This window comes from Trifolium pratense, linkage group LG6 (genome assembly GCF_020283565.1).
Source record: "Trifolium pratense cultivar HEN17-A07 linkage group LG6, ARS_RC_1.1, whole genome shotgun sequence".
In the NCBI taxonomy this organism is placed as follows: domain Eukaryota; kingdom Viridiplantae; phylum Streptophyta; class Magnoliopsida; order Fabales; family Fabaceae; genus Trifolium; species Trifolium pratense.
In genome coordinates, this window is record NC_060064.1 from 43665662 (window position 1) to 43686547 (window position 20886).

Genomic DNA, 20886 nt, shown 5'->3' on the forward strand with positions numbered 1-20886 from the left:
CTTGGGTTTTAGCTTGGATTCGATTTTTTTTTTCTTTCGGAATTTAAGTGGTGTTTTGCTTTAACCGTTTTGTTGAACGGTTCAAGCTGGCTCTGTTTGATCTAGAGTTTCTACTTCTGAATTTATTGGCTTGAAATGGCTTGTGTTTCATTTTTGCAATTTGGTTTCGTACTCGTAAGCAGGGACGAACATAAGAAGGAGGCTATATGTGGGCTTGTGCCCCCACTTTGCTTTGATTTTTTATTTATTACTACTACTATACATACATATTATATTATATATAAAACAAATTAAATTAGAGGTAAATTTGATATTAGCCCACACTCACTTAATCGAAAACTTACTAGGTGAATTAGAGAAAGCTTTTAATTTACATCATTTTCGAGTTCAATTATTCTATGAAGTGATTGATCGATTTTAATATATTAAGTAAAGTAATAGATGAGTAACAAATTTGTTTTCAATCTCAACAGACTCAGTAATAACCTTATCACCAATAGTAAGAGCTAGACAATTTGTTTTACAATGGTGTGGAATAATTGTGTGTTCCTATCTCCTTCAACTGTTCAACATGTATTCTAGAGTTCTCATAACAAGTTAAGTTTGTATTGCTTCAAAATAAAAATTACAATTTAAATTATTTAAGCTCTTTCTTTATAAGAAAAAACAAAAGAAAAAGTTAGCATGAATAATATTAGTGAAACTATCGTTTTCTTGTGTGGTCATTCTCTATTTCCACAAACATGATCTATTGTGTTGCCACGCGATTTTTCAGTTAAAAAGCAAAGAACAAAGAATCTATGGGAAGCTATGTTTGTCCCAAATTTTGTACTAGCTAGAGCATGGTAATTAATGATATGATAATGGTAATGTTATCCATATTTTTGGCATTTATATATATATATATATATATATCTTTTTGAATTATGTACCAAAAAAAAAATATACTCCTATGAGACAAAAAAAATTGTGTTAAATGTTTATTAATTTTTTTCCGTCTTGAGGTATAGTAACAATCATCGTAAAAAATTGACACACACAATTGTAAGAATATGAATTCGAATTTAGATAAAAACGTCTAACTTATAGTAATATCAACATTGTTAGCTGGACACACGGAAAAAAGTGTCAAAGTCTCATTTTGTAAAATTCTTAACATGTACACCCAAATTAATTTTGTTCTCCCTTATTGCCATAATTCATTAAGCATGATAACTAATCATCTCAAGGAGACAAAAATATGTATAGCACCTACTCAAAGGAATAAAGAGAGAAAAATGTGCATGCATATAACTAGCTAGGCTATAGCCAATTGTTGTAAATGGTTGATGAGAATCACATACACATGGTGGTAGTGATGGTGAGGTTGAAAAATATCAAAGCACTTGTTCTTCAAAAAGAATTAATATGATAATCACTAAACGGCTAGACCAAAGTCCAAAGCATATATTAGTATAAAGTTATTATTATTTGTTTATCCACAAAAAAGTTATAAAGTTGTTACTAAAAAGTTTATGCAGCAAAAAAAGAAGAAGAGTTGCTTGTATAATACTCCTTTCCACAAATTAAACTGATTCATTCATCCTTTTCAAATATATCTATCTTGACGGTTGCTAAATGTGAATATGAATTAAAGTGGACAAGAAAGAATCGTGTGTGTGATATTTGGAAGTTAAAGTTAGAGGAATATTTGGGTAGTGTGTGTGACTCATGAATCTTTTACTTATCTAAGCTTTTTCACTGCATGGTCCTTGTTTCATTTCAAAATTTATTTATCTAGTTTGAAGTTTAGATGATTTATGACACTTATCCTATGTCATAGCTATCTATATGGTAAGTGTAACTTTTACAATTACAAAAAAGGTTGTTTTAATTTAATTAAATGAAAATTCAAAGGATAATATATTGTTAGGAAGCCGAGGGGACTATCGGGAAGAATTGGATTTGACGCAGTTACTACTGTCAGCCATCCGATTTAGATCGACAACTAAGATTGTATTGACTCTGTTATACAACAACAAATGAACGTTTGTGATTGAATACATCGTGAAACCGAGTGAATATGCTACAATAACAAATCCAAATCCCTATCGGAAGCAACAACAAATCAATAAATCAAGATCACAGAGAACAAGGCACCATATTTCCACTTGAAGTTAATTTTCTCAAGTTATTTGACATATAGGTAAAATTTAGTACGACTAATATTTAACTCATGTAGTTGATGCAACATTTAGCCAATTTATGTTCAATGTAAGACTCGCCACAACACTTGAAAGTTGAACGAACAAAATCCCCTCAATTGTGAGTTTCCTACATCCTATACAATTGGACTAACGTTACAACCAACATAATACACCTCCTAATTGACACGAAGACTTTCAATACAAAGAACCCACACATGAATTCACCCATGAACCAAGGCTCTTGTATTAATTCTTTGGTCTATTTTCTTTCCTTGCACATCTTGTGATAAATTAGAAGTTTAATATCAAATAAAAAACCATGCAAACGTATATACTTTATCAAATTTTCAAATATTTTGATAAAAAATTGACTTCAACGGATTCATATCAAAGAAAATTAATGGTATGGGATCGTATAATATCGTATTTGATTAGACTTTAGAGAAACCAAAATTGCACATAGCTAAAAAACTAGATGAATTAAAAAGTCTAATTAAACCTAGTAGTTAATTTTTAATTAACTTCTCATCACTTTTGTTTGAATATGATATCAATGTAAGCTTTGTGAGAGCTTTTTCTTTTTATCCATGCCTTGTTACATACATCTTAGGAACTTTCTTGTAAAGTTTATGTTAGTTTTACTGGTCCATCGAATAAAAGATTTACGCATAGAATACACTCACACTTGTTAGTATGTGGTCCAACTTAAAAGTAACACATATATAGGTATTTTGTATTTCTGCCTCTAAAGTTAGAGAATACTATGCAAATTTAATGTGTATGTATCAACTGTAAAATAGTTTAATCAGATTTTTAAATTTAAATATTTATGTGGATATTTTGATAAATGGTATTATGAAAGATCTAAATAATGAGGTTTCACAAAAAAAATCTAATAGTTAGGTTTGATTTTTTGGTTAAATAGTTTAGTGGTTGACTTGGTTGACTACACAAGTGTGAAAACTCAAAAATCTCCTACTTGAGTTTAAAACTTGAGGGATGTTTTACTTATTTTGAGTTCTAGAATTTACACCGGAGAAAAACACCATTCAAATCCATCTTCGATCCCAACCTAACCCCTCTAAAAACCCAAAAAAAAAATCGAGTCCTAAAACTTGAGCTAGGTATGTTGTGCTTATATTTTTCGATTTTCAAACGGTGAAAAACTTAAGCTCAATAATATTCAATTTAACCCTACTATTTTATTAAAAACTGCACCATTCCAATATTTACTAATTTGGACAGAAACAAATTTTAAGAAGCTCTCTAAAAAGTATGGTAAATGCGTCTTTATGAATTAAAAATCTCTTTTATGTAATTGTATATTTATTAATTTTATCAAACTCTTAAATTAATTGACCAGCTATTAACCTATAAGTTATCGATCATCAGCCATCAACGATAACTTACTTTGGACCTACATACGTGACTAATTCAAGACCAAGTCCGTTATTTTTACTAAATAGAATCTTATTTGAGAGGTGAACAAAAATTACTTTGGGCATACGTGACCAATTCAAGACCAACCCTTGAAATTATGTTCTAAATTGATACCAAAATGAAGAAAAAGATTTGGTATGCAAACCAACGCAATGAATTTTAGTATGCATTTGTTGTGTCCACAAGTTGCATGCATATTCTGTTCAATTCATTCCTATCAAAAAAACATGCTCCAACTTAACGGCTAATTTGTTGTTGCATAATCGGTTTGTGGGCCTTAAGTTTTATGTGAAGATATGTCTTTTTTTAGCATATGTGAAGATATATCTTGATTCCATATGAATATTAACACACCACTAATTTTGACCTAAGCATAATGATAATGAAATGGATGGTAAAGCATATAGTTTGTCATTCAACTTTGAAGTAAAAGTGATTTAATTTAGCAATGCTTAATTGGTTCAGAGGTGATTGACGCTAGATCACAGTTCGATCTCCGCAACTACGATCAGAAGAGATCTGAAACCACTTGATGTCAAACTAACACTCGAACATGAAAATGTTAAAATAAAATAAAATTAAGCACTGAAATAAAAAAAGTTATTATATTGTTATTAAAGTATTGCTACATGCATAATTTAATAACTTACTCTAAGAAATATTTCCTCCATCTCAAAATATAAGAATTTTTTTACTACTGCACGTATGTCGATACATACTTTTGATTACGAATATTTTTAATTCTCTATTAGTTAAAATTATAGAAATTTGATATTTTAAAAATATACATCGAAACAAATCAAACAAAATCTTATATGAAAATATTCACATTTATATACTTTAAAAAAAATACGGCCAAAAATATGTTTAACTGTGGTCATTTAAATTACAGCCCAATTAAGATTAGCCGTTGAAGTAACTTTGCATTGAGCCCAACCAATGTGTGCTATAGCTTTCTCACATCTAGAATCTCGTTTGTGCAACACACTTTTCCTCTCTCAAATAGCTTAAGTTGTACACAAGGAATTAGTCTCATGAGATTGAGACCCTAGATATGATATGATGCATGTACTAGTACTAGATAGCTTGATTCTGATCAGATAACGTACAAATTAAAGTACACAAGTGCATTAAGAATCCTCTCTTGTCTTTAAGGTGTGTTTGGATGAGAGTTTTAATATAGATGAATTATTAATTATTTTTATTAAATTTATGGTTCTTAGAGGGATGACACTCCAGTAATCTAGAGTTCGGCTGCGTGGTAAGTAAAGTCTGACCATAAAATTGTTCTACCCAGAAATCGAATTCGGGTTTTTCCGAACAATTTTTTCTTTGATGAAGTTCATTAACCACTTGAGTCCAATGACTTGATTGATTTTTAAAAAAAAAAAATGAAAGAAATATTAGTTCTATATTATTTTTTTTTTATAAATTAAGAGCATCTAGATATCAAGGTAGGAATAGACACTCAACTTTAGTGGCATCCCTATTCTTCCCCATCCTCCACCTATAGCTCATATTATTATTAAAAATAAAATAAAAATATATACATAAACTGGGGGACATAGACCTAACTCAGTGCGTCCACACAAAAGCGTGTAGGACAATAGGTTATACCAACTTCTAACTAATCCTAAAAGACAAACTATAAGTCTTAGAAAGTTAAGGCAAATGAACCAATTGTCAACACGAAACGGTCCACGTACCGCTACTCCCTGCAACAAGTAGCAAGCGATAATGACTTTTTCAAGCTAAACAGTCTAAAATCAATGAATGATCCAGATATTGTATTACACCCGACAACGTAGCTCGCTCTCAACCCTTTACAAAATAAGTCTTGTTGAAAACCCAAAATAACAAAGGTGAATATTATTATATATGAAATACAAATTAAGTTTAATGTCCCACTCTCGATCTTATATTATTTATTATCATACAATTCTTTAAGAAAGTTAAAAAATATTAATTCTCTATATATTATTTTTCTCAAAAATTAATTCGTCATCCAAACAAAGAAAAATAGGTGGCATTTTACTTGAGGCTGTGAACAAGTTGATTAATTTGCTAAGGAAAATATCTAGATCAAATATATGTTGGTATCAGAAACTCTGAATCTGATTTTTTATCAAGCACCAATCGTTCAAGAGGTGCTAATGTTTTCTTGGAACAAAAACGATCAAAGATGAATATATGCAAAGGCTTTTTGTTTGACCTCATTTTTGTTTTATGGCTTTGTATTCCACCTATGGGGAATGGGGAATTCATCAAAATATATCTATTATGTCATGGTGACAGAACATATACGTACTAACATACTAAAAGTTTTAGATTTGATTTTTATTCTTTTATTTATCAAGGGTATATTCTCAAAATTCTCATTTTTATCGCATATGTTACTTAAATAGCAGATATTATAAAAATCTTGAAATTCATGTGAAGGGAGTGTTTTTTTTCCTCAAATTTATCATTTTTATAACGTCTGCTATTTAAGTAGCTAACAGATTCACTACTTAAGTAGCAAACATGTAAAAATCTTGAATTTCATGTAGAGTGTTTTTTCTTCAAAATTTCTCATTTTTATAACTTCCGCTACTTAAATAGCAAAATGGTAAAAATGAAAACTGATAAGACACAAAAAAAACTAGTAGATGACAAAAGAAAATTTCATGAAAAATTAATTGAATGGTAAATAGCTTATCAAATCATATACTCCACATTGAGCTCCTTGATGGACCTAGAATAGTTGGCTTCAATTGGGCTTATTGGATCTTCATGATATTTTCACCATCCAACACTTGGAGATTTTCTTTTCGCCTCCTCCCCTCAATTGCTTCTCACACACTCTTTTACAAAAGAAAAAACATCTACTCGAGGACTAGGGTTCAAACATTGATAAAATAAATTTCACTAAACTGTCTTATCCCACTCCCCTGGATCCAAAACAATCCTCTATTTTTGGTGAAATGTTGCTCCTAACACCAAATCAAAGCATGTATTGGTCCTGCTCAAGTTTTAGGGAACAGGATTTCCTGCGGTAATATTTTCACACAGTTTCACGCTGTGTTAAATCAGGATCGTCCGATCTAATCTGAATGGTTCAGATTGATTTGGACTGATTTTGTATAGATGAAATATGAACTGACCGATCTGAAATGGACAGATGAGATCTAAAACATCGTGTAACTTTGTGATTTACAACTGCAGGGCATCTTGATCCAAGTTTTAGAACCATTCAAATATATATACCGCTAGAGTTTTTAGGTATATTTAAAGTCAAACTGTTCATTACCTTCTACTAGTTCAATGTGAGGAAAATACTCTCCTGAGGATACATTAAAGTCTTTTGTTTGGTAAAAATATGTTATAAGCTAGCTGATAATTGATAAGTTAGTTTATAGCTGGTAGCTTATAGTTGAAAAACAAGTAGAATAAAATTAAAGTGTTTTGCAATTTTAGCCGTCGTAAGTACAAGATGACATAAAAGTACATGGTTAGTGGTTTTTTTTTTTTTTTTGTAAGTGTTAGTGGGTATTTATTACATAAATTAAAAAAAAAACTAATAAGGGTTTTTTTTATATATAAAACACTAGTCCCGCACCCGTGCGATGCACGGGTGTTATGCGGTATTTTATATTATAATGTTGAAAAATCATTCGTATAAATTGAAACAATAAGTATTATAAAAATTATAATAATAACATCAACAACAACAAAATAATAATAATAATAATAATAATAATAATAATAATAATAATAATAATAATAATAACAATAATAACAATAATAATAATAATAATAATAATAATAATAATAATAATAATAATAAAAGTGATGTAAATATAAGATAGATATTTAAGATGTATTTATACATTTTGAAAATATTACAATGAATCCTATTGCATCTACCAAAATAAGTTGGTAATCCATAAATTGTCATGTCACTATGAAAACGGTTTGTGGTCATACTCATACACTGTGCATTTGATTCTTAATTGGACACTATAATTCAATATATAGTATAAAAGATTAATTAGTGCGTATAATTTAGTAAAAACTATTATTATTAGTTGAGTGAGTGTATAATGAAAAGTCATAGGTATATATAAATGTAGGCATATGAAAAAGTGTATATAAATGACAATGATGTAAGTAGAAGTGATGTGGCATTATTGAGTGATTTAATTGTATATAAGTGGCTGACGTGGATTAGGGTTAGATTAGTGGTTGCACAACTATCTAGGAATTATATATATAGATAGATATAGATAGATGTTTATACATTTAAAAAACTTATTTATACATCACATTTGAAGTTACTTTGGTATTTTCTTCATTAACATTGATTAGCAATATCTTTAACTCATTCTTCAAAATAACTATGAAAATGACAACATATAATTGACCATGAAAAACAATCGATGTTGAAACATAAGTTTTTATTTATATTATAAATCTCATTGGAGGATTCTGAGTTGGATAAACTACTTCATTATCTCTTACCAAAAAACTACTGTATTATCGAATTTGACATTTATATTAATTTGAAACTGATTGCAGCAAAGATAAACTAACTTAACTCATATTCAAATATCGAATATGATAAAAATCATACAGGGCATAACAACCATTAGTAAATTTTATTTTATCTATTTTTTTTTTTACTAACATTAGAAAGTAGTCCTGACAATCGACCAACTCCTTATATTTACAAAGATTAGACAAAAGATTATTAGCAAAAACATTAACTTTTTTGAAAAAAAAAAATAAAATACACAAAATAATAAAATGAACAAAAAAAATTAAAATGAATAACCCAAAACAATAATAATAATAATAATAATAATAATAATAATAATAATAATAATAATAATAATAATAATTAGATTTAGTACCCCACATTAAATGGATGTAAGTGGATGATGTGGCTAAATGAAAAGTTTTCATTGATTTGTGGATTAGGGTTTAGATAGGCAATTCCACAACTATCTAGGATTTATATATATAGATTAGCGTGCACAGGCATCACATGATAACTATAAAACTCTCTTCTCACTATCAAATGAACTAAGTTAAATATTTTTTAATAAGGGTAAATATGAAATAAAATAAAAAAGCTATAAGCTCATACGCTACTTGAAATAACATCTCAAAAAAAGCTATACGCTGGTTAGAGAAGCTCGTTACCAAACACTTCACATTTTTATCAAACAAGCTTATAAGCTACCTTATTGGACTTACCAAACAGTGTCTAAGTTGACGGAATAAATATATTCATAGAATTGTGAACATTATTGATAATTTCTCAAAAAAACAATAATACTGAGTTAGACTTTCTTTAAAGACATTATTAGTTCTTTCTTTTTTTATTATAATATATATTAATATGAAATTTCAGAAATTAAATTTCTGACAACTTGCTTAAAAAACCTAAATCTCTTATCATTTTAATCAATTTATTATTATTGGTGGAGACATTGGTTTTATTTTATGAATAAATTGACAATTCAAAAGATATTAATGGAAAAAAATAGATACTGTATAAGTTGCGACAAATGCCAACCACTAAGAAAAGCTTTATTATTTAAAAATTCAAAGGATAATGCAAAAAATGGTTGAACTGCACACGTCGAAGACCTACAGTGCTAACATGATTGATGAAAAAGCAGTATTTGGTATTTGAAATAGAACTTACTACTTAGTCAATAATTTTCATTATTTCATTTTTGAATCTTTTTGAATTTCTAAAATAGAAAAAGAAAGAAAAAAAAAGCAAATAATTTCCAGAAATTTTTGTAGGAACATAAAAGATAGGAGGGAAGTACTATTCAATTTATTTTTGATTTTTTCTAATATATCCCTCGATAAGTTGACATGTAAAATAAAAGTTGGTTACAAGTTAGGCGTGGGTATCACATATAAATCTACTTATGTGGCTTGTTTTCATTGGTTGTGTGATAAATACCACCAAATTATAAAATGGCAGAGTATGTGTCACATTTATTTATCTTTTTTCTTAAAAGAATTGTAGAAACATAGGAGATAGGAGTATTATTTGTTTATTTTAAGAAGAAAAAATTCAATTTTAAATCTTAACAAAAGAGATAGTAGAGGAGTATTATTAAATTTATATTTTTTGAGTAGATAAACGAAATGATAATAGTCATTGTAAACCCACACACAAAAATGAAAGAGTTTGAGTTTGTACTTCAACCTCAACATACAACCTAATAATTTCGTCATTTTTATCGGTTGAACTTGAACTGAAGTATTATTCAATGAATTATTCTTATATATGGTCATGTGACCAAATATAATTCTTTTAGTCGCACTCACAAAATTTACCTTTTATTTTATTCTTTTAATTATTTCATAAATAATCAAAATATCATGTAAATGTGTTTATATGATCACGTGACTATGAAAATCTTGCTCTTATTCAATTTATGTAAAACTATGGAATTTACTCTATAATGAAAGCAATTGATGTCAAATTATTTGCAAATAGAACCCTCTGACTTTCCCTCAGCCGCCAGACCCTCCACTTCATGAATGAATCATAATCATCTCACCCACCCTCACACAGTCACACCAAAACATTAACTTTCAAGAACCGTTAACATTTAAGAATAAAATTCATTCTATTCATCATCTATTGACTGAAATCCAATCCACCAATTGACAATTTTTTATGGATGGATATTCAATATATCCATAAATATTTAAATTTGTATAATTCTAAAAAAAATCAAATATAATAAATTATTTTAATCATTATAGGGTCTGCTAAATAGTGCTCCCGACCCTTGTTAATCATACTAAAAAAGGAAATTAAAGATAAAGTTAATACTAGAAAGATAACTTTTTATGTTTTTAATGTATTAAATGCACAAGTTTCAACAGAAAACTTTCATATTAGTATGCTTAATTAGTGTCCGTGACACTGTTTACCATTTTCCTAATTTAATTATCTACTAATTAAACCTTTAAATGATTTAATTACCACCACCTATGACTGAGTGTTAAAAGCAAGAACAAAAAGTAGAACATCATCAACATAGATCATGATGTAGTTTTATACATACATGGTTCAAAAGGAATAAACAACTTAAGGACCACAACAACTGAATTTTCTAATGTGTCTCAAGTTACAAACATACAAAACAACATAAACTATACATTGTTAATTACTTAAATAAATATGGTTTCATAGTAAAACATCTAAACCTCTGAACTTTTTTGCATTCATAGTACAAAACTCTCTCAAACATTAAGGAGAGAAGCAGAAGGTCTAGGATAAGCGGAAGCCTTTTTAGTAGCATTTGCATTACCTTTACCGGATGCATTGTGGCCCGGGTTGGAATTGCGAACGCGGTGATCAGAACCTTTCTTCTGTGTATCCTTTGATTCTTGAAGCTGCTCCAATGTTTTCACGACCTCATCCATAGTTGGCCTGACTCTAGGCTCTACTGAAAGACATTGTGAAGCAAGGGCTGCTGCAGCGTGAGCTCGGCTATGTGAATATTGACCTTCAAGTCGTGGATCCATCACGCGGAAAACTCTTCGTTTGTTGGATAGGTAAGGCTTGGCCCATTCGACTAGGTTGTGTTCTCCGGCCGGTAGGTTCTTGTCTATGGCTCGTCTTCCTGATATCATTTCCAGAAGAACTACTCCAAAACTATATACATCACTCTTTGCAGTAAGATGGCCTAGCAAAACAATAAAAATATTCCATGATTAAAGTTTAATTGGTATCACTTGTTTTCATATTAATTAATACGGAAATCTATTAAACAGCTCAAATGTAGTCAAATGCATGAGACTGCAAGAAATTCTAAGAAAACCATAAGGATTCAGGGCACTATTGTAAAAAAGCCTGCTGATAGAATAATGTGTAAAGTCCACGTTAGAAAATTTGAGCAAAAGACAAAAGTGATCATAAAAAAGTCTTTTGAAAATATTGTCTATCAATTAGAATGTTGTTAATGAACTCTGAAAAACCAATGCTTCTGATCGAAGGCCAACAAGTGTCAGTGTGTTCGACATGGCACATGTAATTATATTCAATTAATTTATTTCTTTTAAATTATTATCAATGTCAGTGTCCCTATCTGTGCTTTATAGTTTATGAGAGGAAACTTGTCGGGGAAACTCCACAAACTACATTGAGAATACATTATGTCAAACACCAGAGCTATTAATACCTGTTGCTAGATACTCTGGCGCTGCATATCCACGGGTTCCCATGACCCGTGTAGAGACATGACTTTTATCACCAGTTGGTCCATCTCTTGCCAACCCAAAATCAGAAAGTTTGGCATCATAGTTCTGCAAAGCACAAGTCATGAAGAAGCTCAGTAATCAACTACTAAATCCATCGTATTCAACCATAAAAGAACCATGCTAAAGTTTAAGTATGTACATACAGAATCAAGTAGTATATTCGAAGTTTTGAAGTCACGGTATATGACTTTAGGTTCTGTACTATGGAGAAAAGCAAGACCTTTTGCAGCACCAAGGGCTATTTTCATTCGCAAACTCCAAGAGAATGGCTGAAAATAAGAACCTCCTGTATTAAACATGATGATTTAAGGCGACATTAGTATTAGAACATGGAGGATTAACTCACTATTGACAGGGGCGAAAATTACAAGGAACAAGGAATTATAAATTCAACTGAAATAGAAGATACTCACGTCTGAAAAGATGATTCTCCATACTTCCCTTAGGCATAAACTCATAAACCAGAAGCCGGTGTTCATCCTCACAGCAGTATCCTATTAATTTGACAAGATTACGATGCTGAAATTGCCCGAGATAGTTGATTTCAGCCTGAACCAAACAACACAAAACATGAAGAATGTTAACTATATTGTACATTTCACAATCATTAATGGACATTGGACATCATCTGAACTTCAGTACGATAGTCAAATCCATCCATAAGAAATTGTTAAAGTTATTGCATTTGACCAATAGTGCCAATGAGATCAAAGGGAACAAATATAGAGTTCCACTGAAAAGTGATAATCCCCTAACAGTGTCAGATAGTGTAAGTGAAAAAGGATACTAAGACGTATGCAGTCTATGAAGCACTGACACAGACACCGGACACCGATAATAACTTGAAAAATGGAAGACATTGAATGTAACTGCATGTATCGGACACGTATTTAATCTGAAGTCTCGGCACTAAATAGCTTGTGGTTGCCTAGAATTCCGTTAATATACAAAGAATCAAAATATATAGCCAAAAGAATATGCATCTGCATCAGCATCAGAGAGAAAACAGTGTCTAGAGAAGAATTGATACTAACCAACCATTCTCTGTGACCCTGAAACCCCTCTTGATTAAGCCTCTTCACAGCAACAATAATACCCATTCCAGGTTTGGTTGCAGCATGTGATTGCTCATCAATCCAGCCCTTAAAAACTGAACCAAAACCACCCTCCCCCAAGACACTATCCGGCCGGAAATTTCTTGTTGCAGCTCTTAACTCATTATAGCTGAAGCTTTTCAAGTTGGAAGATTGCAAAATTTCACCCTCACTTCGAGAAGTGACCGATATGGAGGCTGATGAGTTCCTGCTAGTTGAGCTGATGTCATGGCCACTTCTGCTTACACTTCTAGAAGTGAACCCTACATCAAAGTCAAGAAAGAAAACAATTCTTACAAATATTCACTAATCATCATTGGCCTTAAATTAAACCAAACAAAATAATCATAATCACTCTTAATACCAAATTCACATGAACTCCAACAAAAATCCAAATCATCCTTATGTTGTCTCAACATGAATTTCCCTCACTCATATCACTGTGATTTCTTTCCCTAGAGGAATTTTTATTAAAATTCAAATGACACTAATGACTATTTTACAACTGTCTCTGACGGGATTGGAACTCAACACCTTGAGGCTACAAAGCTAAACTCTTACCACTGAGCTAACACCTAGAGGAATCATGTTGCAGAAAAGAAAAAAAATTTCTTCTAATTAGTTTCAAATAGGATTAAAATCCAAAGAAATGCATTTATTTATGGAATATTTGTAAAATTATTGGGAAATTATCCATAATTTTTTCACCCTCAAACCAAATTGACCTTGAGTAGGGTTTTAAAAAGGGGTAGAAAAGCTAAAATCCAAAAGGGTCTCTCAAAATCAAAATCATTTTTGCTAAAAAACCACAGATCACAAATTGAGAAAATCCATAGCAACCTAAATTTGCAAGGATCTCAAGAATATTCCATAAATTAAGGTACAAACATACATGAAAATGATTACAAAAGTATATCCCTAAAGTTAACAACTTTAAATCACTTTCTCTCTCTCTCTCTCTCTCTCTCAATCATTACAAAACCTCAACAGAATCAAAATCTAAAGAAAAATAATTTCATAATCATAATTCAAGTATAAGAAGAAGCTAACAAACCTGTGTTTGAAGGACTCACAGACTTAACCCTATTACTCAAGCAAGCACCCATCAACAAAAATCAAACCTTCCTATGATAAAAGGTTAAACCTTTTCAGATTCAATCATGCAAACAAAAAGATTTAAGGGTGAAAAAAGCAAAATTTATGAAATGGGGATAAAAGGGTAAACAAACACTATGTAGAAAATAGAAAACCTTTATTTTTTTATATATTTTTCTACTTTTGATGATTTGGGTTTTGATGAGAAGGATCTTGGAAGCAAGAAGAAAGGGTCAAAAGTGTGACTTTGGTAAGTTTGTTAATGGGGGCTTTAATAATTTTGTTTAGCCTTTTTGGACTTGTTTTGCTAACAAAGAGAGAAAAGTAGAAAAAGAATAGAAGATTGACTTCACTTTTTTCCTAAGTTTCTTTTCCTTTTGTCTTTTTTCTATCCAACAAACATGTTAACTTTAATTCATGAAATGTAATAATCATGTTTATGTGAAAAAATGACATCAATCTAGTTAACTATGTACGGGTTACCGACCATTTATTTGATTAACTAATTGGTAAGGGAGTTTACCACTTAAAAATAAGTAGTTAGTGGTTTAATTTTTATTTGTTGAAAGGGAAAACATATTTTATATGTGAGTGATTAGTCGAATATCCTCTTGAAATTTTTGAATTATCAAATATCTTTGAAATATTAAATTGTCTCTACATTTGTTTATTGTGTTTGTGTTGATAATGTGATTGTTAACTGCATACTCTCTCCGTGACAATATATAAGTAAAAATTATTTTTTTATGTTCATTTCATATTTCTGGTCTATAGGACAAATACATTAAATATGCAATGAACGTAAAAAGTTAATTTTTGCTTATATATTATCACAGAGGCTGTATGTGGTATTTGCAACTTTAATGATGTTATGTCATAGGAGGTAATTGACTAAAATTTGCAAAATCATTAAGTTAATTGACTGAAATTTAATTTGCATAAAAAAATGAGAGAGAGAGAGATAGGGAGATGGAGAGAGAGAGTTAGACACATGGAGTGTGAAAGACGGAAAGAGAGGGAGAACACGTTGCAAAAACAACAACAATAATCTTATAAAATATTTAAATTAGTCTAAAGGAGAAGAAGAGAGAAGGTTAGGAGGAGAGGGTGTCGCAGCAACAACAACAACAATGATAACCTTAAAAAAAATTAAATTATTGGCAAATTGCTCCCTCAACTCTTCTTTCTTCCCATTTCACCCCCTCTCTCTCCCTATCTCTCTTCGTCTCTCTCTTTCCCTGTCTTTCTCTCTCCCTAACCCTCTCTCTCTCAACTTCAGAGATAATTAAGATAATTATCTTATTTTGTATACTCTTTTAAAAGATAAAACTATAATCTAAAACAAAACAGAAAAGAAAATAAACTATAATCTAGACCAAATGAAATAAGATGTGCTATAATCCGTTAATTTTTTTTATTATAAAAAAAATCTGTTGATTTAAATATCTAAATATTTTTTTTGAATAATAATATTTAATTATATTTACTTTAATAGTTTGATCTTGTAGTAAAAATATATATTTTAGATTTGCTCTTGGCGTGCTATAATTTCCTGTATTGCACTGAGATATAATCTCTACCCAACTCCCGGCGCTTAAACATACTCTATCCGTTTTTTATGTGTCTTTTTAGAATAGTAATGCCAAATTAACAAAGGGTATTTTTGCACTTTATCTTCTTATTATACCCTTATTTTAATCCACCAATAAATTCTTACTCACTCTGTTCTTTTTTATTTGTCGTTTCAGAAAAAAAATTGTTAATTTAAGGTTATATGTTGTCTATTATAGACTCCTTTCAATAAAATTAATTAATGCTATATATTTGGAAAACTAAAGATTTTTTTAAAATTGTTTTGGTACATAACATATTAAATTTGTTTTTTTACATAATATATTAAATTTATTGGAAAGAGAAAGTTTGTGAAAAATAAATAAATTTATTGGTGGATTAAAATTAGGGTATAATAGGAAGATACAGTGCAAAAACACAATTTCTTAATTTTGGTTGTTTGGATTAGCTTATTTTTGAGCTTATGCAAACAGTTTATGCAATTTTTATATATTATTATAAGTTTGTCAAGGTAGTTTATGATAAAATAGCTTATAAAATTATAATTTTCACTAGTGTGAACTTATAAAATAGCATAAAACCTAATTTATATTGTATAAGTTGTTTGCATAAGCTCAAAAATAAGCAAATCCAAACGAGGCCTTGGTCTTTTTTTTTTTTTTTTTTTTTTCTAAAACGACAAATAAAAAGGAACGGATGGAGTATATGTTATTAAAGATAAAAAAAATCTCAAAGTCCAAGTGAGTACATAATATGTCTTTTTAAAAAATGTGAATACATACTATACTATGATGAACTAGCCTAATCAACTACGCGGATTCAATTTTTTTTTACGGCGAAAAACATCTAGATATTAGGATATAAAACATGTTTCCCTCATCCAATGTGTGTGAAGTGAGTTAAAGTCTTATATTGCTTAAAAAACTTGATGTTATATACTTTATAAGTGAGAGGGTCCATAAACTCAATGCCTTAAAATTTTGGGTAAAAACGTGGTGTCCAATTCACTTGTATAGTTGCTTTGAGCTCAATATGGATGATCTCTCGGCTACCCCTCGTGACCCTAGTGGTATCAGAGTCGATTGTTTGACGAAAGGTTCGACTGATTCCTTGTATCGAAAGTCCTCTTGACAAAATGTGGTCAAGAGGCATGTCCTGTTGAATGTGATCAACGACGGTGCAAGTGTATTGATGAAAAGAACGTTTCCACTTGAGAGGGGCATAAAGAATTGATGACTCATACTTGAGGGGAAGATTGTTATTATAAGTGTGAGGTGAGTTATAGTCTCACATTGCCTAAAAAAGTTAAGGTTGATCACTTTATAAGTGAGATGACTCATAAACCTTAATGCCTTAAAATTTTGGATAAAAATGTGATATCCCCAATTCACTTATATAATTATTCTGAAATCAATGTGAATTATCTCCGACTATCCCTTATCACAACCTCCGATATCATTCATTGTAAATATTCACTTAATTAAATTCAGGCAAATATTGTACTAAAAATATAACATAAAAGTCTGACCAATATACTTTGTTCACTAATATTGTTAATAGGAAAATCGATTGAATAGTATAATGCCAAAAAGTTAATTCTGTACCACTGGAGTCCCTTGATGTGTGTCTGAAATTCTTACTAGAATATTGAGCTGTCAATGATGTTGGACTTTTTATTATAAATGCTGCTTTTGGAGCCAGTCAAGTGAGCAGTATACATAATCATAATTTCTAATATAAAAATCTCAATTAATTATTTTTATAGTAATAGTGACATAATTAAATCTTTAAATGAATGATGGATTTGTTGAAAAATAAAAGGTGATGTATTTGATGTTAGAATTTTAGGCCACCCAAATATCATTCAATTCTCAAAACCTATCCAGTTACTGGTTGAAAAGATTCTGTCATGTGGGTTATTCATAAAATAAAATAAAAATTGTCATGTGGGTCAAAATGTTTAATTACAATATAGAACTTCAGTTATCTTAACCAAGATTCTGAGTTCGATCCGTGATTTGGGCATGTAACAGTGTTAAAATTTTTGTGGAGAGTTTGCCACTCATTTGAGTCTCACAAGGCTCGAAGAATTAGTCTCTACAGTTACGCGCAGATGATACCCAATTTATACCCAAAAAAATATACAACTCCAGTTAAAAAAATTGGAAAGAAAAAAAAAACTCCGGTTAAAAATAGTTTTACAATATTATAATATGGTATTAGGCACATGCATTGTCTGTTCCTGTTTTTATGATTAGAAGAAGTGAACAACTGATATATCAATGATTTGTCAAACTTGGCCATGCTTAACTTCAAAATTACATATCTAATAAACCCTATATTCAACGATGTAAAATATTTTTATATATAGACAGTGGCGGAGCCACACTAGGGGCAAGGGGTGGCCACAGTCCCCCCAACATTTCCAACTTTTTTTTACACTATATTGATATACTATTAAATTAGGCTTATGTACATTTTTTATTTGCCTGTATACATATTTTCTTTTTGCTGATAAAAAGCCATATCCTTGATCATATAAAAGAATATTAAAATAGACATATATGAAAGATTACTACTCCCATTTTATCATAGATTTAATTTGTATTTATGAATAGATAAAATAATTCTTACACCAACATTAATCATAAATGTTGAATTATTAAAATATGATTTTTTTTTACCGTGATATTTAGTTAGGTATCAATATCTCATAGACAAAAATGCATTTAAAATGACATTTTAATATAATTAATATAAAATATGACATGACATTCAATTTTACCTATGAGAGTATTCAACTAAATTCCGAAGTACCGAAATATTCACCTTATTAAAAAAATACTCATCGTTAATAATATCTTTCTAAAAGAGATACGTTTACTGGAAAAATATTGTATCAAAATGAATTTTTTTTACTATAATTTTTATAATCTCTTTTTAAGTGTGTTTTTGTCTTTTCACATGATATATTTCTTCGCACTGCTATATTCTAAATGTAATTGAAAAAATTAAGTTTAAAGATGGTTAGGTAAAAAATAATTCACTTATTTCATTTACTTATAAATTCTAAAATTATTTGTATATATTGAACACTTAAAATTTATTTTTTCTCTTCGAAATTAAACTTGTTGGACTTGGTCCCCCCAAGTTTTAATTCCTGGCTCCGCCCCTGTATATAGATATAATTAAATCACCTTATCGTATCACTTTTATGGATTTGTTTGTAAAATATCTCAATAAATATCAACATGTCGTGATTTAATTAATACACGTGTAAAAATATGTTACATGTATACAAATTAAATCCATTTATAAGCAAACAAAATTATATATAACAATCAATTAAAAATAAGGTCCGCTTACAAAGACAAAAAGTTTAAAGTTATGAGGGAAAAATCTTTAAAAATACAGAAAAAAAAATAACGACACATCAATCATATATAAAATCTAAATAAGATAGCAAATTAGCCCATCAAATATTCAAATCATATCTAAAATATTCATTTTTGCTTTCAACAATTAATTAGCATGAATTTTAGATTTTAACCAACAATTGCTCAATCGAAACATCTTATTACCGGACAATTTTTTATTTATTTATTTTTAATTCATACGAGAAGTTACAAGCTACTCAAATCATCTGAAACATTGACATGAATGTTCTTACCAAATAAATAATTACTACAAAATTGAAGAACATCAACCTCAACATCATTAGGTAAAACACAACCACTTCAGGAGAGCACTCCACACAATTTTTATCTTTTTCGCATCCACTTGTGCAAAGTAATGGGCGATAAATACCAGGACAAAACAGATCGTCTTTCATAGAAACGCTACACAATTAGAGAGACTTTAAAATGAACTAATTTTTTTGAACAAATTTTCTTATACACCGAAGTATCCACCTGAGTAGCTTTTGAGTAATGAAGTGATAAGCTCCAATAACAAAATGACCCTTGTCAAGGTCAAGGTTCCACACACATCCATCTGATACATCAACATACAAAACAAAAGAATCCAACAAAGAACAACACTCCACAACTTTTTTCTCCCCCGAATCAAATAATCGCCGATGCCACTTCCAACCACCACCATTAACTCCTCACCCCCAATCTATACATCTCAACCGCCATAATTTTACTAGATACATCTCATATCAATAGATGATCGAATATGTTTTGGTGGAGATTCTGATATCATTTTAAAAATTAAACTGACTTAACTTTATAAAAAATAATTTGTAAGTAATAATTACCTTTACTTATAAATTCAGGTTCAAACCATCTTACATTAAGTAAGAGACTGACTCTTAAATACTTTTTTTTTTTTACTAACTTAAATACTCCATTTAAAAACATGTATTTTTAATTAGCAGAGCTCACCCGCCTCATCGTCACGTTTTTTATATAACATCAACGTCAATAATCTTCTATCCAAAAAAAAATTATAGGACCTGCAATCTGTTATTTAGAATATATAAAACAAATTTAAAGAAGTGCATATTTCAGAAAAATATGAAGTTTCGCTGAAATTGTGTCTTAAAAAATGAAGTTTCGCTGAAATATAATTGAATTAGTCAAAATAGAATAGTAGTTGTTGTGAATAACCGGAACAAAGACTCGTAAAGGAAAATGAAATAGTCAAAATAATGTGCCAATTTTGGGAAAAGCAACTTTTACTTTTTAATTGAATACTATAGCATGTGTGTTTTGGACTTTGCCTTTGCCTTTGGAGATGCACCTCTTATAAAATTGACATTGACATAGAATTATTTTAAATACTATATTAAAGAGAAATATTAACACATATAAATTAGTGATCCAGCTGTAAATTTATCGATTCTTATGATTGATGTAAATATGGCCACCGACAAATTTTAACTGTCATTTTTCATGATCAATTCGGATAAAATTTACAAAAAAAAAAGACAAACGATAAAATAGTTTTAGATGTGTTAATTACATTATCCTCACGAATACTCTCATCCTTTCAGGGACGGATATAGAGGGGGCAGGCAGTGGCCAAGACCCCCCCTCCCTCTCACGTATCATTTATATGTATACATTACTCCGCTCCAATTATATATGTATGGAAAATAATGATATTGTGAATATACATATAAACTCTATATTAGCATATAATATATACATTAATTAAGTAAAGACAGTTTTATTTTGGTTTGAACTCTAAACTTTGCGATTATGTGTGAATTT

At 29.8% G+C, this 20886-nt stretch overlaps 1 protein-coding gene across 1 annotated transcript; it reads right to left on the reverse strand.

The window, feature by feature from the left end:
* Positions 1 to 10645: 10645 nt before the first annotated feature.
* LOC123888002 (probable serine/threonine-protein kinase PBL11) lies at positions 10646 to 14499 on the reverse strand. Its single transcript, XM_045936934.1, has 7 exons — positions 14251 to 14499; positions 14055 to 14121; positions 12941 to 13263; positions 12320 to 12455; positions 12050 to 12192; positions 11828 to 11951; positions 10646 to 11332 (listed from the first exon to the last, which is right to left on the reverse strand). The coding sequence occupies exons 2-7, from the start codon at positions 14104 to 14106 to the stop codon at positions 10887 to 10889; spliced, it is 1224 nt and encodes a 407-aa protein (XP_045792890.1). The 5' UTR covers positions 14107 to 14121; positions 14251 to 14499; the 3' UTR covers positions 10646 to 10886.
* Positions 14500 to 20886: the final 6387 nt, after the last annotated feature.